Source organism: Pseudophryne corroboree, chromosome 2 (genome assembly GCF_028390025.1).
Source record: "Pseudophryne corroboree isolate aPseCor3 chromosome 2, aPseCor3.hap2, whole genome shotgun sequence".
Taxonomy (NCBI): Eukaryota; Metazoa; Chordata; class Amphibia; order Anura; family Myobatrachidae; genus Pseudophryne; species Pseudophryne corroboree.
Window position 1 is genome coordinate 910887040 of NC_086445.1, and position 24282 is coordinate 910911321.

General features: G+C 46.5%; 1 protein-coding gene across 3 annotated transcripts in view; it reads left to right on the forward strand.

Annotated features, from left to right (window-relative positions):
* Nucleotides 1-24282, forward strand: part of WDR81 (WD repeat domain 81) — a 200902-nt gene that overhangs the window by 69136 nt on the left and 107484 nt on the right. For all 3 annotated transcript variants that reach the window (XM_063956105.1, XM_063956106.1, XM_063956107.1), the window contains 3 exons: nucleotides 673-854; nucleotides 19696-19861; nucleotides 21471-21636. In XM_063956105.1, coding sequence (XP_063812175.1) covers nucleotides 673-854; nucleotides 19696-19861; nucleotides 21471-21636 — 514 coding nt within the window. The remainder of the gene's footprint in view (nucleotides 1-672; nucleotides 855-19695; nucleotides 19862-21470; nucleotides 21637-24282) is intronic.

The following is a 24282-nucleotide window of genomic DNA, read 5'->3' on the forward strand; positions in this document are numbered from 1 at the left end:
GTCCCCAGCATCCACTAGGACGTTAGAGAAAATAAGATTTTACTTACCGATAAATCTATTTCTCGTAGTCCGTAGTGGATGCTGGGCGCCCATCCCAAGTGCGGATTGTCTGCATTACTTGTACATAGTTATTGTTACAAAAATCGGGTTATTATTGTTGTGAGCCATCTTTTTTAGAGGCTACTTCATTGTTATCATACTGTTAACTGGGTTCAGATCAAAAGTTGTACGGTGTGATTGGTGTGGCTGGTTTGGGTCTTACCCGGGATTCAAGATCCTTCCTTATTGTGTACGCTCGTCCGGGCACAGTACCTAACTGAGGCTTGGAGGAGGGTCATAGGGGGAGGAGCCAGTACACACCATGTGATCCTAAAAGCTTGCTTTTGTGCCCTGTCTCCTGCGGAGCCGCTATTCCCCATGGTCCTGACGGAGTCCCCAGCATCCACTACGGACTACGAGAAATAGATTTATCGGTAAGTAAAATCTTATTTTTTTTAATATCTGGTGATTGTTTGTTGAATTTTACATTGAGAGGGAATGTACAGATACGCTACTATGTGTAGCAAATATGCAGAAATCTTCTCATTTAGCCGCTGTAACGGAAAGAGTTTTATTTATTATTTATTTATTATTTGTTCTACATTTTTTTTTTTTTTTTTTTTTTACATGCAGGTGGCCCCCAGCAGTGGGTGCCGACTTAACAGCCGCAAAGAAGCTGGTCTCCTAGCTGCTGTTACCCTTACTCAGAAGATCATCACTTACCTTTCAGACACCACCCTCATGGACATTTTACCCAAAATCAACCAAGACGTTCTGCTACCAGTGCTGACTTTCCTGACCTCTACCACAGTTGGGTAATGTTTGCATCTTGTTATTAGTTGGTTTACTTCACAAGTATTGCCGTTCCGGTAACTCTTATTCTCACTGTGTACCAAGTTAACTTGATGACATTGGAACAGCCTGGCTTAGCCCCCATAGAAGGAAGCAAGTTAAAGCAAACTGTTTATTAGAAGTTGCAAAAGGGCATTTAGAATACAGGTGATGTAAATTAAAGTCATCTTAAAATTCCTTTAATGTGCCATTAACACAGTGCAATACTGCAAGTGAAAATAGTTAGTAGCTAGCACAATGCTGAATGTAATCCTCTTAAAAGCCATAGGATCATTACAAGGGCAAGTTGGTAAATGCAGTGAGCAGGTAACGGCTATCGGCATCTGTATGTGGTTATCTACTAACCCATCTAATAGCCTCCAGTGGGTGCAAAGAGTGACTCAACTGCTTGGTCTAATTGCAGAATAACCAGGTCTCTTCCAATTTGACCACCCAGTTTGGTAATTTCTTTATCATCCACTAGGGGTCACTGGAGTACTCTTGGGAAATGGACGGGCTTCCGTAGGAACAGCACTGAATATTTAAATTTAGAACACTCCACCCCTCCATATCCCCGAGTACCTCTCAGTGTTTTTTCTGTGCTCGACGTAGCAACAGCTCTGTGACTCAGGTCACGATTACTTTAAAGAATTTTTATTTTTATTTTTATTTGATTTTTTTTTTTTTCTATTTTACACATCCCTTTCCCCCTTCCTAAAGGCAGGGTCAGGGATAGTACAGCTGCTGATAGCAGCAGGGGCGTGTCGGGCCTCTCTGAAAGAGCTCCCTCACAGCCACACACACAGCCTCCTGCACAGGCTGGCCGGCGCTTGTTCAGAAGCCCCGTCGGAGCCTCCTCACAAGCTGCAGGATAAAGGTATGTGAACGGGGCGGTCAGCTCCCGCTGCCGCCCCGAGGTGTGGGGACATTGTTAGCGCGTAGCGCCGCTGCTCGCTCCACTTAGCCGCCCGTCCCGCCGCTGCTCTCCCCACTCAGCCGCCCTCCCCACATGGCGACGGCCACAGCAGTTCTTCCGCACGCCTCCGGCCGCCGCTGATTTGCCGCTCAGAGGGCGCCGGCCGCCGCAGCTCTCTCGCTCACGGAGCCGGCCGCCGCTACTGCTCCGGGTCCCACCGCTGGTAGACGCGCTGCTCACCCGGGCTCAGACACAGCGCTCGGCGATACCCGCTGGGGCCCCACACGCTGCCGCTGCTCTGAATCGGAAAGAGCATGCAGCCATTACACAAGGCGGAGGGGGGGGGGGCAATAAATAAATAAGGGGGCAATAAGCGGCATAAGAAATACTGCAGCACCAGATGCTAGGCTGCAGGATATTTGCAGGAATTATTAAGCATAGCATGACAGCCATTTTTAACCATGCTTCCTGTGTCTTGCTGCTGTGATTCCAGAACGTTCCAGTACTACATCTCTACTCCACCGGAGGCGCAGGGGTGTTAGAGGGAATTTGGGATCACATTTCATAGTACTGGCCACGTGTACTGCACTTGGCCAGATTTATATACAGAGACCCCTTACTGCTATTTTAGTGAGTCGTGCAAGTGTCTGGTTTTTGTGTATTGTATTGTCTGTCGCCATAATGAGTAAGGCACCAGCAAAAACTAAAAAGCATAATTGCAAAGTCTGTAACAGTGTATTACCGGATGGATCTACCACATGTACAGTATGTTTTGTGAATTCGGTTCAGAATACCATTTCTGCTCCTGTTTTACAACCAATTTCCTCACCGGACCCTCCGTGGGGTATGTTAGTAAATGTACTGGATAGGTTACAATCAGAATTGACCGCCGCTCGTCAGGAGCGGGAAACGGCAAGATCTGAGTCTAGGGTGAGACCGCCAGAACTACCGGAGGCGTCTCAGCCTTGCGTAAGGTCCAAATCCATTTTGGGTAAACGGGATAAATTTCATATGTCTTATGATTTTCCAGTGTCTGCTATGTTGCATTCTGACGATTCCATGCCAGACCTCACGGAACAAGATGAGGGTGAGGAGGGCGAAATGGAGTCAGATGGCGAGGATTTTAACAGTTCCGGCATTGATGATCTCATCAGAGCGGTACGTCAGTCTCTGAAGTTTACTGAAACTGAGGAGCCTCTCACAAATGATCAGGTCGTATTTACTAAACGACAAAAAAAACTCCAATAAGTTTTCCTGTGTCGGAATCTCCTAATCAGATGTTAGTAGAAACACGACAGAATCCAGATAAACGGTTTTCTATACCTCGCAGATTTAAGTCTAGTTACCCGTTTCCAGACTCGGTAACATGTACATGGGAGAATCCACCAATAGTTGATTCTTCAGTGTCAAAGCTTACCAAGAAATTAACCATACCAGTGCCAGCAGCTACTACGCTTAAAGACCCTTCAGATCGCAAGATAGAAACTATGCTAAAATCCATGTATGTAGCAGCAGGTGTGATGCTAAGACCTGGATTGGTTGGCATTTGGGTCACTAAGGCACTCATAATATGGCTTACAGAACTCAAATCTGCTTTACATGACGAAAACCTGATAATTCTTGTAAATCAAATGACTGAGGCTGTAGAGTATCTCTGTACAGCGTCTACTGACGTCTGTCAGCTCACTACTCGTATTTCATCGTCGCTAGTTACGGCACGAAGAGCACTCTGGCTGCGGGCTTATCATGCGGAGGCAGAGGTCAAACGAGGTATAGAGGCGTTGCCTTACGATGGCAAGAAGTTGTTTGGTCCTGAATTGGACGCATGGATTGCTGAGGCTACGGGAGGTAAGTCTGTTTTCTTACCATTGCCTCCACCGGTATCAAGAAGAAGGTACGCTGGACCTTCGTTCAAATCCTTTAGACCTCAGCCCTTTCGAGGACGTGGCAGAGGATCAGCCACGCCTGCTAGACGTGGTCGCGGACGTGGTTTCCAACAAACCAACACAACTCGCCAGGACGCTAAGGTTACCGACAAGCCAGTGGCATGACGGGCTACCAGCCCATCTCGGTTCTCCGATTGTGGGAGCACGCCTTCAGACGTTTCATTTGGCGTGGTTCCACACATCCGCGAATGGGTGGATCCGCAATTTAGTGTTAAAAGGTTACAAAATAGAGTTCGACTGTCTTCCGCCTCTGCGGTTTTTCAAGACAGGATTGCCTCTGTCGGACGACAAGAGGAGGGTTCTGCACATTGCCATTCAGTCCCTACTGGATTCGGCAGTTTTGATTCCGGTCCCTGTACACCAACAGGGTCAGGGTTATTATTCAAGTCTGTTTGTGGTACCGAAGCCGGATGGTTCAGTCAGACCAATATTGAACTTAAAGGGTCTCAATCAGTACGTAACTTACTACAGATTCAAGATGGAGTCTCTGCGTTCGGTGATTGCGGGTTTAGAGCCAAAGGAATTTATGATTGCGCTAGACCTCAAGGATGCGTACTTACACATTCCAATTTGGCAACCTCATCAGAAATTCTTACGGTTTGCAATACGCCAGAACCATTACCAGTTTCAGGCTCTACCGTTTGGCCTGTCATCAGCGCCTCGGGTATTCACCAAAGTGATGTCTGTGTTGATAGCTCATCTCAGATCCCTGGGAGTGACAATAGTTCCGTATTTAGACGATCTGCTCATCAAAGCTCCGTCTAAACAGATGCTTCTCCAACATGCGCTGCTAACGTACAATGTACTGGTTCACCACGGTTGGATTGTCAACTTCAAGAAATCACATCTCATTCCGTCTCAACGCCTTCAATTCCTAGGTATGATTCTCGATACGGTCAATCAAAGAATTTACCTACTACAGCAGAAAGTACAAATTCTACGCCATCTAGTACAATTAGTGCTCAAGCCACGCACAGTGTCGGTACACTTGTGCATTCGCCTCTTAGGCACAATGGTAGCAGCTTTCGAAGCGCTTCAGTTCGGAAGATTTCACTCGCGTCCATTTCAACTGAATGTGCTCGCCCAGTGGTCGGGCTCGCATCTGCAGATTCACCACAGGGTGAGGTTGTCGCCAAGGGCAAGAGTATCTCTTCTCTGGTGGCTCAAGGAACACAATTTAACCGCAGGAAGACGGTTCGGAGGCTGGAATTGGATAATTCTAACTACGGACGCCAGTCTCAGAGGTTGGGGAGCGGTAATTCAAAATTGTCAGCTCCAGGGTCTCTGGGCGGATCACGAGAAATTGCTGTCTATAAATGTCCTAGAACTCCGCGCAATTTACAATGCGCTACGACAAGCAGTGCACATGCTTCGCTCTCAGCCTGTCCAAGTGCAGTCAGACAATGCGACGGCGGTCGCATACATCAACAAACAAGGAGGAACGAGAAGCCGCATGGCAATGCGGGAAGTAGCTCGTATCCTCAATTGGGCGGAATGCCACCAGGTGATATTGTCGGCAGTGTTCATTCCGGGAGTGGACAACTGGGAAGCGGATTATCTCAGTCGTCGGGATTTTCATCCAGGCGAATGGGCATTAAATCCAGAAGTGTTTCACATGTTGGTTCAGAGATGGGGTTATCCTAAGGTGGACCTGATGGCGTCTCGACACAATCACCAAACGTTCCAGTATGTGTCCAGAACAAGAGATCCAAAGGCAGTGGCGGTGGATGCTCTCACTGTCGCGTGGCCGTACAGTCTTGTGTATCTGTTTCCACCGTTTCCGTTGCTCCCTCTGGTGCTAAAACGGATCAAAAGAGAGTCTGTCACAGTCATACTAGTGGCGCCTCATTGGCCTCGGAGAGCTTGGTTCTCGGATCTCCGAGGACTACTCGCAGACGATCCTTGGCCGCTCCCACTGCGTCCAGACCTGTTACAACAGGGTCCGTTCCTTTACCCCGATTTAGCGCGGCTGCGTTTGACGGGGTGGATGTTGAGACCGCCCTCTTAAGAAGAGAGGGCATTCCAGATTCAGTTATACCAACCATGTTACGAGCTAGGAAGCCGGTTACGGCAGCTCATTATTACAGAATATGGCGTGCCTATATAGGTTGGTGTGAAGCTCGGAAATTTCCGACATCATCTTTCAAGTTATGCCGCCTTTTGTTGTTTCTACAAACAGGGTTAGATGGAGGACTGCGTTTATCTACACTAAAGGTGCAGGTATCTGCTTTGTCAATTTACTTTCAAAGACGATTGGCTCTATTGCCGTCTATACGCACTTTTCTCCAAGGTGTCCTCAGAGTACAGCCTCCATTCATTCCACCTACAGCGCCATGGGACTTGAATCGGGTTTTAGAGTTCTTACAGTCTTCATATTTTGAACCCTTACAGCAAGTGGATATAAAGTTTCTCACTTGGAAAACAATTTTTCTCCTAGCCTTAGCTTCGGCAAGGCGTGTTTCGGATTTGGGTGCCTTGTCATGCAAGGCACCGTATTTGGTGTTTCATGATGACAGAGCGGAACTTCGGACGAATCCCGCTTTCTTACCAAAGGTAGTGTCATCTTTTCACATCAATCAACCAATAGTAGTTCCTGTGTTGACAGCACATTCTGGAACTCTGGATGTGGTACGCGCATTACGCGTTTATGTATCCCGAACGTCTTCAGTTCGTAAGACGGATACGTTGTTTGTTCTCTATGATGCTGCCAAGATAGGTTGGCCAGCGTCTAAACAAACCTTATCCAGATGGATAAAACTGACCATACGTCAGGCTTACCTTCATGCTAGGTTACAACCGCCTACGTCAGTAACCGCTCATTCCACACGTTCTGTGGGAACTTCATTGGCAGCTGGTCGTGGGGCTTCTACGACGCAGCTTTGCCGTGCGGCTACATGGTCTTCAGTGCACACGTTTGTGCGCTTTTACAAGTTTGATACGTTTGCGGCATCAGCATCTAGCTTTGGCCGCCTAGTGTTACAAGTGCCAAACAGCTCTCCCGCCCACGGGGGAAGCTTTGGTACGTCCCAAGAGTACTCCAGTGACCCCTAGTGGATGAAAAAGAAAATAGGATTTTGGTACTTACCAGGTAAATCCTTTTCTTTGAATCCATAGGGGGCACTGGACGCCCACCCAGAGCAGTTTTACCTAGTTGTGGTGAGTTCGGAGGATCTTATGGTAACACACTTTCACCGACTGGTTCAAATTACAAGTGCTGGTTAGGGTGTCAACTGTTTAGTTGTCAGTAACGTTATGTGTCAACTTCGTTATTGTCCGTTATATGTAATACTCCATTGTCAACCTCTCTATAGTTCCTGTTCGGCTCAGTAAAAAACACTGAGAGGTACTCGGGGATATGGAGGGGTGGAGTGTTCTAAATTTAAATATTCAGTGCTGTTCCTACGGAAGCCCGTCCATATCCCAAGAGTACTCCAGTGCCCCCTATGGATTCAAAGAAAAGGATTTACCTGGTAAGTACCAAAATCCTATTATTGCAGTGTGGTTGTAGTCAGGGGCGTAACTAGAACTTTTAGGGCTCCATAGCAAAATCTTGAAGGGCCCCTCCCGCCACGCCACTGTCACTACAGTGCCCCTTAGGGGAGCAGTAGAGAGAGAGAGAGTGTGAGGGGAGTGTGAGAGAGACCTAGAGGGTGTCGGGGGGGGGAGGGGGGGAGGAGAGAGAAAAAGGGGTGAGAGGGAAAGAGAGAGGATGTCAGGGAGGGAGGAAGAGTGAAAGAGAAGGGGAGCAAGAGAGAGTGTCAGAAAGACAGACGGAGAGAGAGAACGAGAGAGCGAGGGTGTCAGAGAGAGACACTCCCTATCAGGGAGGGAGAGAGAGACAGTGCCAAGCAGAGAGAGAGGAGGGAGAGAGACAGTGCCAGGGAGGGAGAGAGGGGTAGATAGACAGCGTCAGGGGGGGAGAGAGAGACAGTATCAGGGAGAGAGTGTCAGGGGGAGAGAAGGTGTCGGAGAAAGAGGGGGAGGACGAGACAGTGCCAGGGAGAGAGACAGCGTAAGGTCATGGGAGAGATCGTGAGAGAGGGGGAGACTGTGAGAGAGAGAGACCGTGTGAGGGCATGAGAGGGAGAGACAGTGCCAGAGAGAGAGAAGAGAGATCGACAGTGTCATAGAGAGAGAGTGTCAGAAAGGGGGTGAGAGAGAACGAGTGTGTGTCAGAGAGAGAGCGGGTGTAGAGAGGGAGAGGGGAGCGAGCAGGAGATACATTACCTGCTACAGCAGACTTGCAGAGGTCTTTGATGGGGCGGGCACTTCACGATATTAAGCCCTGCCCCTTAAATTATCGCAAATCGCAGCACTGCTGCTCTTCTGCTGGTGCTCAGATCTGGCCAGGTAGGACCATCCCCACACTGCCTGCCACATCCTCCACGCGGCTGAAGGGGGGTGCTATCGGTGGCGGACGTTCATCCCGTGGTCTGGTTTGAGGGGAGTGTGGCAGGCCTTGGAGGCAGCCCGTGACTGGGTGCAGGGGGAGCAGCGGGCCCTGGAAGCAGCTGGGGCCCCATAGCAGCTGCACAGACGGTAGTTACACCACTGGCTGTAGTGATATTTATTTCCATGATTCAGCACAGAGTCTGCCTTTCATCCTGTGTGATAATACTGTACGCCCACCCTAATATATGCTACTTTATACGCTAAGAGCCCCCTAATGTGTGTACATTTATTAGAAGTACACCTTAATCAGAGCAAACTTATCTCTATATTTTAGTTTTGTATATTTTATTATTTTATCACAAATGTCGTTACATTGTCTCCAGGTAAACTATACACAATACTAAGAGCTATTCAGAGGTAACATACTACAGATTACAGTATGTTGCAGCTCTGTGTGTCCATCAATTGAGATTTAGAACGGAATTCAATTGGCGGTGAAGAGGACGAGATGCTGTTGCTGCGGCGTTTGAACGCAGGTAACGTTATCCTGACTCGCCTCCTTCAGCCGGCCGATTTTGCACCCTTGCTCACCCAAAAGTGCTTGCACCCTATGGGGTAGGGAACACTTTTCAGCGAAATCCTTGTCGCCATAAAGTGTGGCAGTGTCAGCAAATCTGTCTGGCACATAATCGAATTCCCCCCTCAGACAGAAAATCTGCAGAGATGAGAACATTTACAGTACTTCAGTAACATAATCGTGGCAGCTGTACTTTAGAGATAACATTTACAATATTAAACTTCTCAGTGCTAATTTTTTAGCAAAAAACAAAAACTCCCAACAGCCATGGTAGTATACATTTATTTTTATTTTTTTGTGCAAAATGTTATCTGTACTAAACAGATATAGCTACACCCATCTAATTTGAAATGTAGTGTCTGCTGGATCTGTAAGCCAGTAGAAGACAAACGGCTTGTTTGCTATGTGTGTAATGCTCCGACATTGTCTGACCGCCACTTGCTTCAGTTACACAACGGTTAGAGCAGGGGTGGGCAATTATTTCAGCTGGGGGGCCGCTTAACACTTTCAGCGAATATTCGAGGTCCACACACAAAATACTCAAAAAGAGATCCCTTTTTACACATTACGGCAGACAGCGTGCCCTTTTTACACATTACGGCAGACAGCGTCCCCCTTTTTACACATTACGACAGACAGCGTCCCCTTTTTACAGATTACGACAGACAGCACCCCCATTTTTATAATTACGGCAGACAGCGCCCCCGTTTTTATACATTACGGCAGACAGCGCCCCCGTTTTTATACATTACGGCAGACAGCGTCCCCGTTTTTATACATTACGGCAGACAGTGCCCCCGTTTTTACACATTACGGCAGACAGCACCCCCGTTTTTACACATTACGGCAGCAAGCGCCCCAGTTTTTACACATTACAGGAGACAGCATCCCTTTTTTACACATTACGGCAGCAAGCGCCCCCGTTTTTACACATTACGGCAGCAAGCGCCCCCGTTTTTACACATTACGGCAGACAGCATCCCTTTTTTACACATTACGGCAGACAGCGCCCCCGTTTTTACACATTACGGCAGACAGGGCCCCCGTTTTTACACATTACGGCAGACAGGGCCCCCGTTTTTACACATTACGGCAGACAGGGCCCCCGTTTTTACACATTACGGCAGACAGGGCCCCCGTTTTTATAATTACGGCAGACAGCGCCCCCGTTTTTACACATTACGGCAGACAGGGCCCCCGTTTTTACACATTACGGCAGACAGGGCCCCCGTTTTTATAATTACGGCAGACAGCGCCCCCGTTTTTACACATTACGTCAGACAGGGCCCCCGTTTTTACACATTACGGCAGACAGTCCCTACCCCCCTTTCCCCACCCTCCCCTAAACCTATATAGCAGTCCTTACCCTCCCCCCCCCCCCCCCTCCCCCTCCCCTAAACCCATATAACCGTTTTTAACTCCCCTCCCCTGAACTTATATGGCAGCTTTAGCTTTATCCAGGACAGGGGGTTTACCTATTTGTCAGTGGCAGACGATCCCCGCTGCCTGATGATCCGCGCTGCTGCTGCCGCCGCTTCTTCTCCCCGGCCTCCGCTTCTTCTCCCCGCTGGCCGCCGCTTCTTCTCCCCGCTGGCCGCCGTTTCTTCTCCCCACTGGCCTCCGCAGTGCTCCCCACTGGCCGCTTCTGCTCCGAGTCCCCACTGCAGTGCCCGCCCAGCGCCGCCCCCCGTGACGCCCAGCGCATGATAGAGGAAATCCCGGTCAGCTGACCCTGTGACGTGACCGGGATTTCCTCAGCGGCGCCGCGTCTGAGAGCAGTGCAATGACAAGCGGCCTGTCGGGCCTCTTGTCATTGCACTCTGGTGGGGCACAGCGGGCCAGGCAGGATCGGTCCGCGGGCCGCATCCGGCCCGCGGGCCGCCTGTTGCCCACCCCTAGGTTAGAGCCTCAGGTGTCTTCCTGCTGCTACACTTCAAGGCAGCATCATACAGTAGTTTAGCTTAGTGATAATTGGTGCAGTACATTTACCTGTAAAAACAAAAATCTGATAATTTGTACAATTAAATAATAAGAATTTACTTACCGATAATTCTATTTCTCGGAGTCCGTAGTGGATGCTGGGGTTCCTGAAAGGACCATGGGGAATAGCGGCTCCGCAGGAGACAGGGCACAAAAAAGTAAAGCTTTACTAGGTCAGGTGGTGTGCACTGGCTCCTCCCCCCATGACCCTCCTCCAGACTCCAGTTAGGTACTGTGCCCGGACGAGCATACACAATAAGGGAGGCATTTTGAATCCCGGGTAAGACTCATACCAGCCACACCAATCACACCGTACAACTTGTGATCTAAACCCAGTTAACAGTATGACAACAGAAAGGGCCTCTTAAAGATGGCTCCTTAACAATAACCCGAATTAGTTAACAATAACTATGTACAAGTATTGCAGATAATCCGCACTTGGGATGGGCGCCCAGCATCCACTACGGACTCCGAGAAATAGAATTATCGGTAAGTAAATTCTTATTTTCTCTATCGTCCTAAGTGGATGCTGGGGTTCCTGAAAGGACCATGGGGATTATACCAAAGCTCCCAAACGGGCGGGAGAGTGCGGATGACTCTGCAGCACCGAATGAGAGAACTCCAGGTCCTCCTTTGCCAGGGTATCAAATTTGTAAAATTTTACAAACGTGTTCTCCCCCGACCACGTAGCTGCTCGGCAGAGTTGTAATGCCGAGACCCCTCGGGCAGCCGCCCAAGATGAGACCACCTTCCTTGTGGAGTGGGCTTTTACAGTTTTAGGCTGTGGCAGGCCTGCCACAGAATGTGCAAGTTGAATTGTGTTACAAATCCAACGAGCAATCGACTGCTTAGAAGCAGGTGCGCCCAACTTGTTGGGTGCATACAATATAAACAGCGAGTCAGATTTTCTGACTCCAGCCGTCCTTGCAATGTATATTTTTAAGGCTCTGACAACGTCCAACAACTTGGAGTCCTCCAAGTCGCTAGTGGCCGCAGGCACCACAATAGGTTGGTTCAGATGAAATGCTGATACCACTTTAGGGAGAAAATGCGGACGAGTCCGCAGTTCTGCCCTATCCGAATGGAAGATTAGATAAGGACTTTTATAAGATAAAGCCGCCAATTCAGATACTCTCCTGGCAGAGGCCAGGGCTAGTAACATAGTCACTTTCAATGTGAGATATTTCAAATCCACCTTTTTCAATGGTTCAAACCAATGGGATTTGAGGAAATCTAAAACTACATTTAGATCCCACGGTGCCACCGGAGGCACCACAGGAGGCTGTATATGCAGTACTCCCTTGACAAAAGTCTGGACCTCAGGGACAGAGGCCAATTCTTTTTGGAAGAATATTGACAGGGCCGAAATTTGAACCTTAATGGATCCCAATTTGAGACCCATAGATAATCCTGATTGCAGGAAATGTAGGAAACGACCCAGTTGGAATTCCTCCGTCGGAACCCTCCGATCCTCGCACCACGCTACATATTTTCGCCAAATGCGGTGATAATGTTTCACGGTGACTTCCTTCCGTGCCTTAATCAAGGTAGGAATGACTTCTTCTGGAATGCCTTTCCCTTTTAGGATCTGGCGTTCAACCGCCATGCCGTCAAACGCAGCCGCGGTAAGTCTTGAAAAGGACAGGGACCCTGCTGTAGCAGGTCCCTTCTCAGAGGTAGAGGCCACGGTTCGTCCGTGAGCATCTCTTGAAGTTCCGGATACCAAGTCCTTCTCGGCCAATCCGGAACCACTAGTATTGTTCTTACTCTTCTTTGCCGTATGATCTTCAATACCTTTGGTATGAGCGGCAGAGGAGGAAACACATACACTGACTGGTACACCCAAGGAGTTACCAGTGCGTCCACAGCTATTGCCTGTGGATCTCTTGACCTGGCGCAATATTTGTCCAGTTTCTTGTTGAGGCGAGACGCCATCATGTCTACAATTGGTCTTTCCCAACGGTCTATTAACATGTTGAAGACTTCTGGATGTAGACCCCACTCTCCCGGATGAAGATCGTGTCTGCTGAGGAAGTCTGCTTCCCAGTTGTCCACGCCCGGGATGAACACTGCTGACAGTGCTATCACGTGATTCTCCGCCCAGCGAAGAATCTTGGCAGCTTCTGCCATTGCACTCCTGCTTCTTGTGCCGCCCTGCCTGTTTACATGGGCGACCGCCGTGATGTTGTCCGACTGAATCAACACCGGCTTTCCTTGCAGGAGAAGTTCCGCCTGGCTTAGAGCATTGTAGATTGCTCTTAGTTCCAGAATGTTTATGTGAAGAGACTTTTCCAGACTCGTCCATACTCCCTGGAAGTTTCTTCCTTGTGTGACTGCTCCCCAGCCTCTCAGGCTGGCGTCCGTGGTCACCAGGATCCAATCCTGAATGCCGAATCTGCGGCCTTCTAATAGGTGAGCCTTCTGCAACCACCACAGAAGTGACACCCTTGTCTTTGGTGACAGGGTTATTCGCAGGTGCATCTGCAGATGCGACCCTGACCATTTGTCCAACAGATCCCTTTGGAATATTCTTGCATGGAATCTGCCGAATGGAATTGCTTCGTAAGAAGCCACCATTTTTCCCAGGACTCTTGTGCATTGATGTACTGACACTTTTCCTGGTTTTAGGAGGTTCCTGACCAGATCGGATAACTCCTTGGCTTTTCCCTCTGGAAGGAAAACCTTTTTCTGAACCGTGTCCAGAATCATTCCTAGGAACAGCAGACGAGTTGTCGGGATTAAATGGGATTTTGGAATATTCAGAATCCACCCGTGTTGTCTTAGCACCTCTTGAGATAGTGCTAAAGCTGTCTCCAGCTGTTCTCTGGACCTTGCCCTTATTAGGAGATCGTCCAAGTATGGGATAACTAATACGCCTTTTCTTCGAAGAAGAATCATCATCTCGGCCATTACCTTGGTAAAGACCCGAGGCGCCGTGGACAATCCGAACGGCAGCGTCTGAAACTGATAGTGACAGTTTTGAACAATGAACCTGAGGTACCCCTGGTGTGCGGGGTAAATCGGAACGTGTAGATACGCATCCTTGATGTCCAAGGATACCATAAAGTCCCCTTCTTCCAGGTTCGCTATCACTGCTCTGAGTGACTCCATCTTGAACTTGAACTTTTTTATGTAGAGGTTCAAGGACTTCAGATTTAGAATAGGCCTTACCGAGCCATCCGGCTTCGGTACCACAAATAGAGTGGAATAATACCCCTTTCCTTGTTGTAATAGGGGTACTTTGACTATCACCTGCTGAGCGTACAGCTTGTGAATGGCTTCCAACACCCTCTCCCTTTCGGAAGAGACGGTTGGTAAGGCAGACTTCAGGAAAACGATGAGGAGGATCCGTCTCTAATTCCAACCTGTACCCCTGAGATATTATCTGCAGGATCCAGGGGTCTACCTGCGAGTGAGCCCACTGCGCGCTGTAATTTTTGAGACGGCCCCCCACTGTCCCCGAGTCCGCTTGAGAGGCCCCAGCGTCATGCTGAGGTTTTTGCAGGAGCCGGGGAGGGCTTCTGTTCCTGGGAAGGAGCTGCCTGTTGGTGTCTCTTCCCTCTTCCTCTGCCTCGTGGCAGGTACGACAAACCCTTTGCTCTCTTATTTTTGTAGGAGCGAAAAGGCTGCGGTTGAAAGGTCGGTGCCTTTCTCTGTTGGGGAGTGACTTGAGGTAAAAAAGTGGATTTCCCGGCAGTAGCCGTGGCCACCAAGTCTGATAGACCAACTCCAAATAACTCCTCCCCTTTATACGGCAAAACCTCCATGTGACGTTTTGAATCCGCATCGCCTGTCCACTGTCGTGTCCATAAGGCTCTTCTGGCTGAAATGGACATAGCACTCACCCGAGATGCCAGTGTGCAAATATCCCTCTGTGCATCACGCATATAGATAAATGCATCCTTTATTTGTTCTAACGACAGTAAAACATTGTCCCTATCTAGGGTATCAATATTTTCAATCAGGGATTCTGACCAAACTACTCCAGCACTGCACATCCAGGCAGTTGCTATAGCTGGTCGTAGTATAACACCTGCATGTGTGTATATATTCTTTTGAATAACTTCCATCTTTCTATCTGATGGATCCTTAAGTGCGGCCGTCTCAGGAGAGGGTAACGCCACTTGTTTGGATAAGCGTGTGAGCGCCTTGTCCACCTTAGGGGGTGTTTCCCAGCGCGCCCTAACCTCTGGCGGGAAAGGGTATAATGCCAATAACTTTTTTGAAATTATCAACTTTTTATCAGGAGCAACCCACGCTTCATCACACACGTCATTTAATTCTTCTGATTCAGGAAAAACTGTTTGTAGTTTTTTCACACCATACATAATACCCTGTTTTACGGTATCTGTAGTATCAGCTAAATGTAACGTCTCCTTCATTGCCAAAATCATATAACGTGTGGCCCTACTGGAAAATACGTTTGAATTTCTACCGTCGTCACTGGAATCAGTGCCCGTGTCTGGGTCTGTGTCGACCGACTGAGGCAAAGGGCGTTTTACAGCCCCTGACGGTGTTTGAGGCGCCTGGACAGGCATTAATTGATTGTCCGGCCGCCTCATGTCCTCAACTGACTGTTTAAGGGAAGATAAACCATCACGTAATTCCACAAATAAAGGCATCCATTCTGGTGTCGACCCCCTGGGGGGTGACATCTGCATATTTGGCAATTGCTCCGCCTCCACACCAATATCGTCCTCATACATGTCGACACCACGTACCGACACACACCGCAAACTCACAGGGAATGCTCTAATGAAGACAGGACCCACTAGCCCTTTTGGGGAGACAGAGGGAGAGTCTGCCAGCACACACCACAAAGCGCTATATATACAAGGGATATCCTTATATTAAGTGCTCCCTTATAGCTGCTTTAATATATATATATATAGCCATTAATGTGCCCCCCCTCTCTGTTTTACCCTGTTTCTGTAGTGCAGTGCAGGGGAGAGACCTGGGAGCCGTTCTGACCAGCGGAGCTGTGACAGAAAATGGCGCCGTGTGCTGAGGAGATAGGCCCCGCCCCTTTTTCGGCGGGTTCTTCTCCCGCTATTTTTCCAGTCAGGCAGGGGTTAAATATCTCCATATAGCCCCTATGGGCTATATGTGAGGTATTTTTAGCCTTGTATAAGGTTTATATTTGCCTCTCAGAGCGCCCCCCCCCAGCGCTCTGCACCCTCAGTGACTGCCCAGTGAAGTGTGCTGAGAGGAAAATGGCGCACAGCTGCAGTGCTGTGCGCTACCTTATGAAGACTGAGGAGTCTTCAGCCGCCGGTTTCCGGACCTCTTCACGCTTCAGCATCTGCAAGGGGGTCGGCGGCGCGGCTCCGGGACCGGACTCCACGGCTGGGCCTGTGTTCGATCCCTCTGGAGCTAATGGTGTCCAGTAGCCAAGCAGCAAATCCACTCTGCATGCAGGTGAGTTTACTACTTTCCCCCTAAGTCCCACGTTGCAGTGATCCTGTTGCCAGCAGGACTCACTGTAAAGAAAAAAAAAACCTAAACTAAACTTTCTCTAAGCAGCTCTTTAGGAGAGCCACCTAGATTGCACCCTTCTCGTTCGGGCACAAAATCTAACTGGAGTCTGGAGGAGGGTCATGGGGGGAGGAGCCAGTGCACACCACCTGACCTAGTAAAGCTTTACTTTTTTGTGCCCTGTCTCCTGCGGAGCCGCTATTCCCCATGGTCCTTTCAGGAACCCCAGCATCCACTTAGGACGATAGAGAAATATATTTCCACCCTAGAGAAGTGTTACATTGTTTTACTGAGCAGACATAAGCAAAAGGGGATTTCCTTCCACGCTCTGCAGATTGACTCATTGTCACCGTTTACCCGCAGACTGCTGGTATTGAGGAAGTAAGATAGATAAATATACATTACATGAAGTAAAATAAATACTGTATATGAATTTCGCATTACAATGTAAAAAAGGTACAAAGCCTCATTGCGTACCAGTGCATTGTGAGTGACACAGCGGAAGTAAATGCTTGATTGCGGTGTTTTGTTTAGTTTTTTGAGTCAAGTAATATTTATTATTTTCCAAATAAGTTTATATACAAAAGAGACACACAAACAGGAAAAAAAAGAACATAAAAAGCTGTCAAGTTGAAATACATAGAAGGACAAATGTGTGCTAATAGTGCATAGTAAGGTGTCAGCCAGGTTTGCTCAGCGAAAGGAAGCCACAGAAGCACTGTCACCAGGATATGCACAAATACTCCAATAGAAAGAAAAAAGTAACCAGAGTTTTCAGTGACTCATGGTCAACTCCTCTTAATCCAAAACAGGAATGGCACCAGCAGTCCCACCTTTTGTGATACCTGTGAATTACTGGTGAATATGTATCATTCATAATCGAGTGGTTTGTTAAATAGAGCTTTTAATTTATGGATATCAGTGTACTCTGGAGCAAACCATCCTCTAACTACAGTGACTTTGACAAGGGTAGAAAGACATAGGACATATTTATAGATGGTTTTATTAAAATCCTCCTCTACAGCAAGACCATGGCTTGGGCTCTGCAGGATCAATTGTGGGTGCAGTAGTCCTAAATGATTTTAGCATCTGTGGAGCGTAATGAAATAGGCCTATGTGACTTCGCCAGGAGAGTGTCCTTATCAGGTTTGGTGATGGTTTAATGCAAATTCTTCACCTAAATTCAGTATTAGAAAGCAGAACCAAATGTTTATTTTAATTTGTATACAACTACAAGCAAAAAAGGTATCCTGCTTGATTGTAGAAAATTCTTAAATTAGGATTTTAATTTGAGACCTATGTTGATAATACATTTCATGGTACTGCATGTACTGGAGAACTCACAAATAATATAATTGCATATTAAGCTTAATAGATCTTTATTCACTGTTTAATGCAGTGTATGATGTTTGCTAGATAAAAAGGTGCATTCTTATTGGTTGTAATGACCGTGTAATAAGTAAAGTAATACAAGTATACATAGACATGTATAGTAGTATATGTATCTGTTGTGGAACTTCACTCAGATATTCAACTACACGATTAATGACCGAAGAACCACGGAAACATATAGTCATACCCCAAAAGGATTGGTGAGGGCCTCCCATATGTGGTGGAGTCTAATCAGGTGTCCCCTGAAGTACTCCGAGAAGGCTCTGCATGTATGTGATCACCATTTTCATCTATATAACTTGTCGGAAGAGAAATCGGAGACTTAAATAAATATTTGTACAAAATGACAGCTTTAATCAGCTGCAGTTATTCAGCAACAGTCCTTTTGCTTTATACCATTTTTCTACTAATCCTCCAGGTCAACACTGGTTCCATTCAGAAACAATACGTTATTGTACTTGCAGTACCGATATTGTAATATTTTTGGTGCAGTCAGTACATAGTAACATGACCTGTGTTGCTAAATAGACGTAGACATTTACAGAACTGGCATTATCTTCTGTGTACACTTTCATTAATGTTTACTGTATATGAAGCAAGTTTTGCCAGTGTCAAAGTTGACGTGATACATAAGCTATGCATTCATAGAGATTTGATGAATATAAGGACAGCAATGAATATTAACCAGAACATATGGTACACAGGATGAGGAACAGTAGACTAATGTGGTGGAAGATAAGTCTGTAAGTAGCGCAAACTGTGTGTGAAATATAATAATGAATACAAGTGGATTAATAGGAAGTTGTATGTTTGCAGAAAAGATATAAGATAGCTATAGTACAAATGTTTAGCAGTATGTGTTTCTGAGATCAGTGAGGTAGTGTGGTGGCTCTAAATTTGGTTTTCAGTAAGCTCTTACTGAAGACCAAATTTAGAGCCACCACACTACCTCACTGATCTCAGAAACACATACTGCTAAACATTTGTACTATAGCTATCCTATATCTTTTCTGCAAACACACAACTTCCTATTAATCCACTTGTATTCATTATTATATTTCACACACAGTTTGAGGGTATGGATTAGGGAGAAACAGAAGAGAAAATGGTGGTTGCGTCGGTGGTTAAGTAGTATGAAGTGGGAGTAGACTAAAGGTTGAAGGGAAAGTGGGTGGGTTTAGAAGAAGGGATAAGTATTAAAGGTAATGGGGGTTTACATTGTGAAATGGGGATTTATGTGTGTTACTGTGAGAATCAGGAGGAATAAATGATATGACAAGCAGAGGACTTGGTGGTCTGTTGTCATTTGGGATGCCATTATTAGGTAGACAATAGAGTTATTATGTCAATATTGTGAACATGTTGCCTTTCAATATAACAATGTCGGCATCTGATTGTGGACATGTGAAATCTTGACATTAGGAATAGGCTGAGGGATGGGAGTGCTTGGCTACAGGTGGGGTTAGTCACTTGTGGGAGGGTTAGGGATAGGGCCAGTGTACTTGCCGGAACACCGCTCCATCAGATGACTGTGCTGTAATTGACATTCGTATTACCACTGGTACCCCGAAGAAACTACTGCCAACAGGGACAATACGTCGGCATTCTGTAGTCAGTGGTGACATTCTAAGCATGTTGACCAAATAGATTCTTGGGGTTTTTAGATTATTTTTCTAGAAGAGAAATATACAAATTGCTTGTACAGAATGAATGCATTTTATTTTCCTCGGGGGAATATGAAGAGAACTCGTAGTAGTTATTGCCTGTAGTCTGGAATTTGTTTATGGAAATAATTAAAAATACATACCTTGCAATGACAGTAAGGAGGAAGGTGGCTCAGGATAGTGTGAACGAAGTCTCACACAAGTGAGTAAGGAAGTCTCTGCTGTTATGGACTAAAGTTGGCGATTAATATGGTGTGAGGTTGTTTTAATTAAAACAGTGTAATATATAACAGATGTCATTAAGGCCCAAATGCACTTTAGTTTGTGCAAGAAATTGTTCTGTTGCTAAAAGCAATGATTTTGTTTATATTTTTTAGTGATGGGTCTAAAATCCTGGACTAATTGTAAAAGTCTATATCTGATATTGCATAACCAAATTGTATTCTGATTAGCTTTGTCTAATAATTTTTTTTTCTCTAACAGGTTTCCAAATGGCCCCCAAGCCCGGGTAGCTCTCTGTGTAAAGTGCAGCAACCTCCTGTCACTTATCTGCCTCAGAATAGGGAGAGAGATGGTCCAGCAGCATCTTGGTGATGCTCTTAGAACCTTCTTCAGCAACTTCACCGTATTGCATGAAGTTCATCAGCAGGTATGCCACTAATCCTGTCATCATTCTCCTCAATTCTTGCTACTTTCCCTTCATCTTTTGTTTGGCAGTTCATAAACCTGTGGACTTTAGTCAACATATAAACTGTCTCATAAACAATAGGCCATTGTGTACAGTCGTCTGCCATCCACTTTATGCTTGAGGTCCCAAGTCTGGCTCCTCATAATCCTCATAAACTAGCCTGGCAGACCTGGGTGAGGAGGACTGTATAGACATCAGAGTGCCGCCTCTAGTTCAACCAAAGACAACATTTAAAGTTGTTTTACAGATAATATTAAATGCCAAGTAGTCTTAAAGAGTTTTGATGTTGTCCAAATCTTTCTAGTTTGTGGCTGAATGTTAACAGTTTTATATTTTATACATCTCATTATCCCCAAGACTCCAAAATTCTATCTCCGTCATCTTGCATTACCATCGGCATCCCATAACCAAAACAAACTAGCACAAGACATTCTCCCTACTGCATTTTCCAGCTTGTGACCGAATAAAAAAAAAAAAAAGAAACAACCCCCATAAGTGAAGCTGTTTTTTCCATTTTATAGCACGTATGACAAGTATTCACAATGATGTTCTCAAATGGTTTGATAGAATATGGTACCTGTGCCTTCCGTTCCCCATTTATGTGGTTCTTGTACTCGCTGGAAGCTGACCCTCTGGCATACCTCCATTTGATTCCTCATGGCTTGCTTACACAGCTATCCTCCCCCCCCCCCCCCCCCCCCACCCTCCACCCTCCACCCTCTTTTCCTTAATTTTGGAAGGCTACTTAATTCTTTCTGTTATGATGTTGGTAGGGCAGTTCTGTTATAAGCTTTCTTCTAACGTTTCTTTGGCTATATACTGACATGTATAAGACATGCATTTATTAGTTCATCCAAAAGTTTTCCTGTAGCACAGTGTACCATACTCATATACTCTTCGATCATTCCCATAGAACTTTATTGCTACATGTAACATTAAAATTGCTGTAATGAAAAACCCTTTTACCAGATACTTGTCCAATTGCTTACTTTATATTCTGGCTGTGTCAAAGCACATTTGGTAATCTTTCAGAATGCAAACTAAATACAAACAACAGCAGTGTGTATGAGGGCATAAACATGTGCTACCAAGTAGAAAAAATGATAGTGTCCCCTGCTGTCCACCTTGGTCAGAACTTCACAGGGCTCCTAGAAGCTACTGTTTGGCCAAGAGGTTCTCTCATTGCCACATGTAGTGATTGGTTACCAGCCTCTGGGGCCTTTTAAAAGTGGGAGTGCAGCTTTAAGGTGACTTTTAGTCATATACACGTACAGTCTATGTAAGCACAACTGGGCTGGTCCGACAAACCTGTCTTCTTTAAGACTTGTAATTGTTATTCACAGGATATTTGAGTCTCTGGTAACAGCATGTTTTCATAGCTGATGTTCACATTCTCTTTCTGTTGACTAAAATTTGAGTGTTCTTTTGTCTAACACACAAATACAGTTCCAGAGACGCATTATTTTCTGAACACACTGATGTGTGGGAAGATCTAGCAGGCAGGGAATCTAATCAAAGGGTTAGAAAGCATCAAGGCCACTTCACTGAATCAGCCATATCCCATTCACAGGGTCTGATTTCAGAGGCTCAGAATACAATGGAGACGTCGGTACAGAGTGTCAGTTGCTCAGACGGCAGAACGCTACTTGTGGACTTGTCTCTGATTGAGGAGCTGGAGAAGGTGTATAATGCAGAGATGGCATATGCCACATTCATCCCATTTTCTTGTCTCATAGGTAAGCAGCTGGCAAAGCTCTCCACATTGTGTGCACCAATTGCTATACCCAAGTTAGCTTGGTTTGGCAGATAGGCAGATCATTAACATAAACGTAGAAGCTGGTGCAGCGTGAGATCTAGGTGACCAAAGAGGAGAGAGAAGGGGGTATATTCAGTGTATATAATTTGTTTTATATTTTATTTTAATTATTTTAAAATAAATGTATTCGATTGGCGGTATCCTATTACATGCGGAACATTACCGAGGGTAATGATATCGCCCGGGGCTATCCTAGTAGCCCTGAAAAGCCGGCACGAGCTGCGGCTTATCAGGGTTTTTGTGTACTGCACTGGGTGCCGGCTCCTGACAGCTGCCGGTGCAGCGATCCACCTCTGCGGGCATGGGACACTGCAGGTCGCCGCGGTTATCTGGGATTTTGTTTCACCTGCCTCGGGTTTCAGTGAAACCTGTGTGTTTTTGGGCGGAAGGGCATTTTTTTTTAGTGGCGATCTCATAGGATAACCTGTAAAAAAAAAAAAAAAAAACTTGGTGAAAAATGGTGGGTGATAGGATACCGCCCTATGTGTGCGAGTCCATTTTCTATTTATTTTATTTTTTTCGAAGCATCCAATTATTAAAAGACAGATGTGTGTCACCAGAAGGTGATGATAAAAAGAAATGGTGTTTAAAACCAAATAGTGCTGACACTTTATGTATCACATTTATCAGCTAATCTGATCTATTCATCACGTGCTACATAGTTTTCATACTGTGATTATTTATCTGATAGTGTCTGAATAGATACATCCGTATAAACCAGGGTAAGCAGTTTCCACTCGACTGCTCTGTGTGTGTGTGTGTGTTCCACCTTCCATGATAAATGTCATGTTGTGCAAAGTCTCAACGTACAATAATATGGGATACACAAGGATTCTTATTCATAAGACAAATCTCACAGTTATTAGCATTTCTCTATCGTCCTAAGTGGATGCTGGGGTTCCTGAAAGGACCATGGGGAATAGCGGCTCCGCAGGAGACAGGGCACAAAAAAGTAAAGCTTTACTAGGTCAGGTGGTGTGCACTGGCTCCTCCCCCTATGACCCTCCTCCAGACTCCAGTTAGATTTTGTGCCCGAACGAGAAGGGTGCAATCTAGGTGGCTCTCCTAAAGAGCTGCTTAGAGAAAGTTTAGTTTAGGTTTTTTTCTTTACAGTGAGTCCTGCTGGCAACAGGATCACTGCAACGTGGGACTTAGGGGGAAAGTAGTAAACTCACCTGCATGCAGAGTGGATTTGCTGCTTGGCTACTGGACACCATTAGCTCCAGAGGGATCGAACACAGGCCCAGCCGTGGAGTCCGGTCCCGGAGCCGCGCCGCCGACCCCCTTGCAGATGCTGAAGCGTGAAGAGGTCCGGAAACCGGCGGCTGAAGACTCCTCAGTCTTCATAAGGTAGCGCACAGCACTGCAGCTGTGCGCCATTTTCCTCTCAGCACACTTCACTGGGCAGTCACTGAGGGTGCAGAGCGCTGGGGGGGGGCGCTCTGAGAGGCAAATATAAACCTTATACAAGGCTAAAAATACCTCACATATAGCCCATAGGGGCTATATGGAGATATTTAACCCCTGCCTGACTGGAAAAATAGCGGGAGAAGAACCCGCCGAAAAAGGGGCGGGGCCTATCTCCTCAGCACACGGCGCCATTTTCTGTCACAGCTCCGCTGGTCAGAACGGCTCCCAGGTCTCTCCCCTGCACTGCACTACAGAAACAGGGTAAAACAGAGAGGGGGGGCACATTAATGGCTATATATATATATATTAAAGCAGCTATAAGGGAGCACTTAATATAAGGATATCCCTTGTATATATAGCGCTTTGTGGTGTGTGCTGGCAGACTCTCCCTCTGTCTCCCCAAAAGGGCTAGTGGGTCCTGTCTTCATTAGAGCATTCCCTGTGAGTTTGCGGTGTGTGTCGGTACGTGGTGTCGACATGTATGAGGACGATATTGGTGTGGAGGCGGAGCAATTGCCAAATATGCAGATGTCACCCCCCAGGGGGTCGACACCAGAATGGATGCCTTTATTTGTGGAATTACGTGATGGTTTATCTTCCCTTAAACAGTCAGTTGAGGACATGAGGCGGCCGGACAATCAATTAATGCCTGTCCAGGCGCCTCAAACACCGTCAGGGGCTGTAAAACGCCCTTTGCCTCAGTCGGTCGACACAGACCCAGACACGGGCACTGATTCCAGTGACGACGGTAGAAATTCAAACGTATTTTCCAGTAGGGCCACACGTTATATGATTTTGGCAATGAAGGAGACGTTACATTTAGCTGATACTACAGATACCGTAAAACAGGGTATTATGTATGGTGTGAAAAAACTACAAACAGTTTTTCCTGAATCAGAAGAATTAAATGACGTGTGTGATGAAGCGTGGGTTGCTCCTGATAAAAAGTTGATAATTTCAAAAAAGTTATTGGCATTATACCCTTTCCCGCCAGAGGTTAGGGCGCGCTGGGAAACACCCCCTAAGGTGGACAAGGCGCTCACACGCTTATCCAAACAAGTGGCGTTACCCTCTCCTGAGACGGCCGCACTTAAGGATCCATCAGATAGAAAGATGGAAGTTATTCAAAAGAATATATACACACATGCAGGTGTTA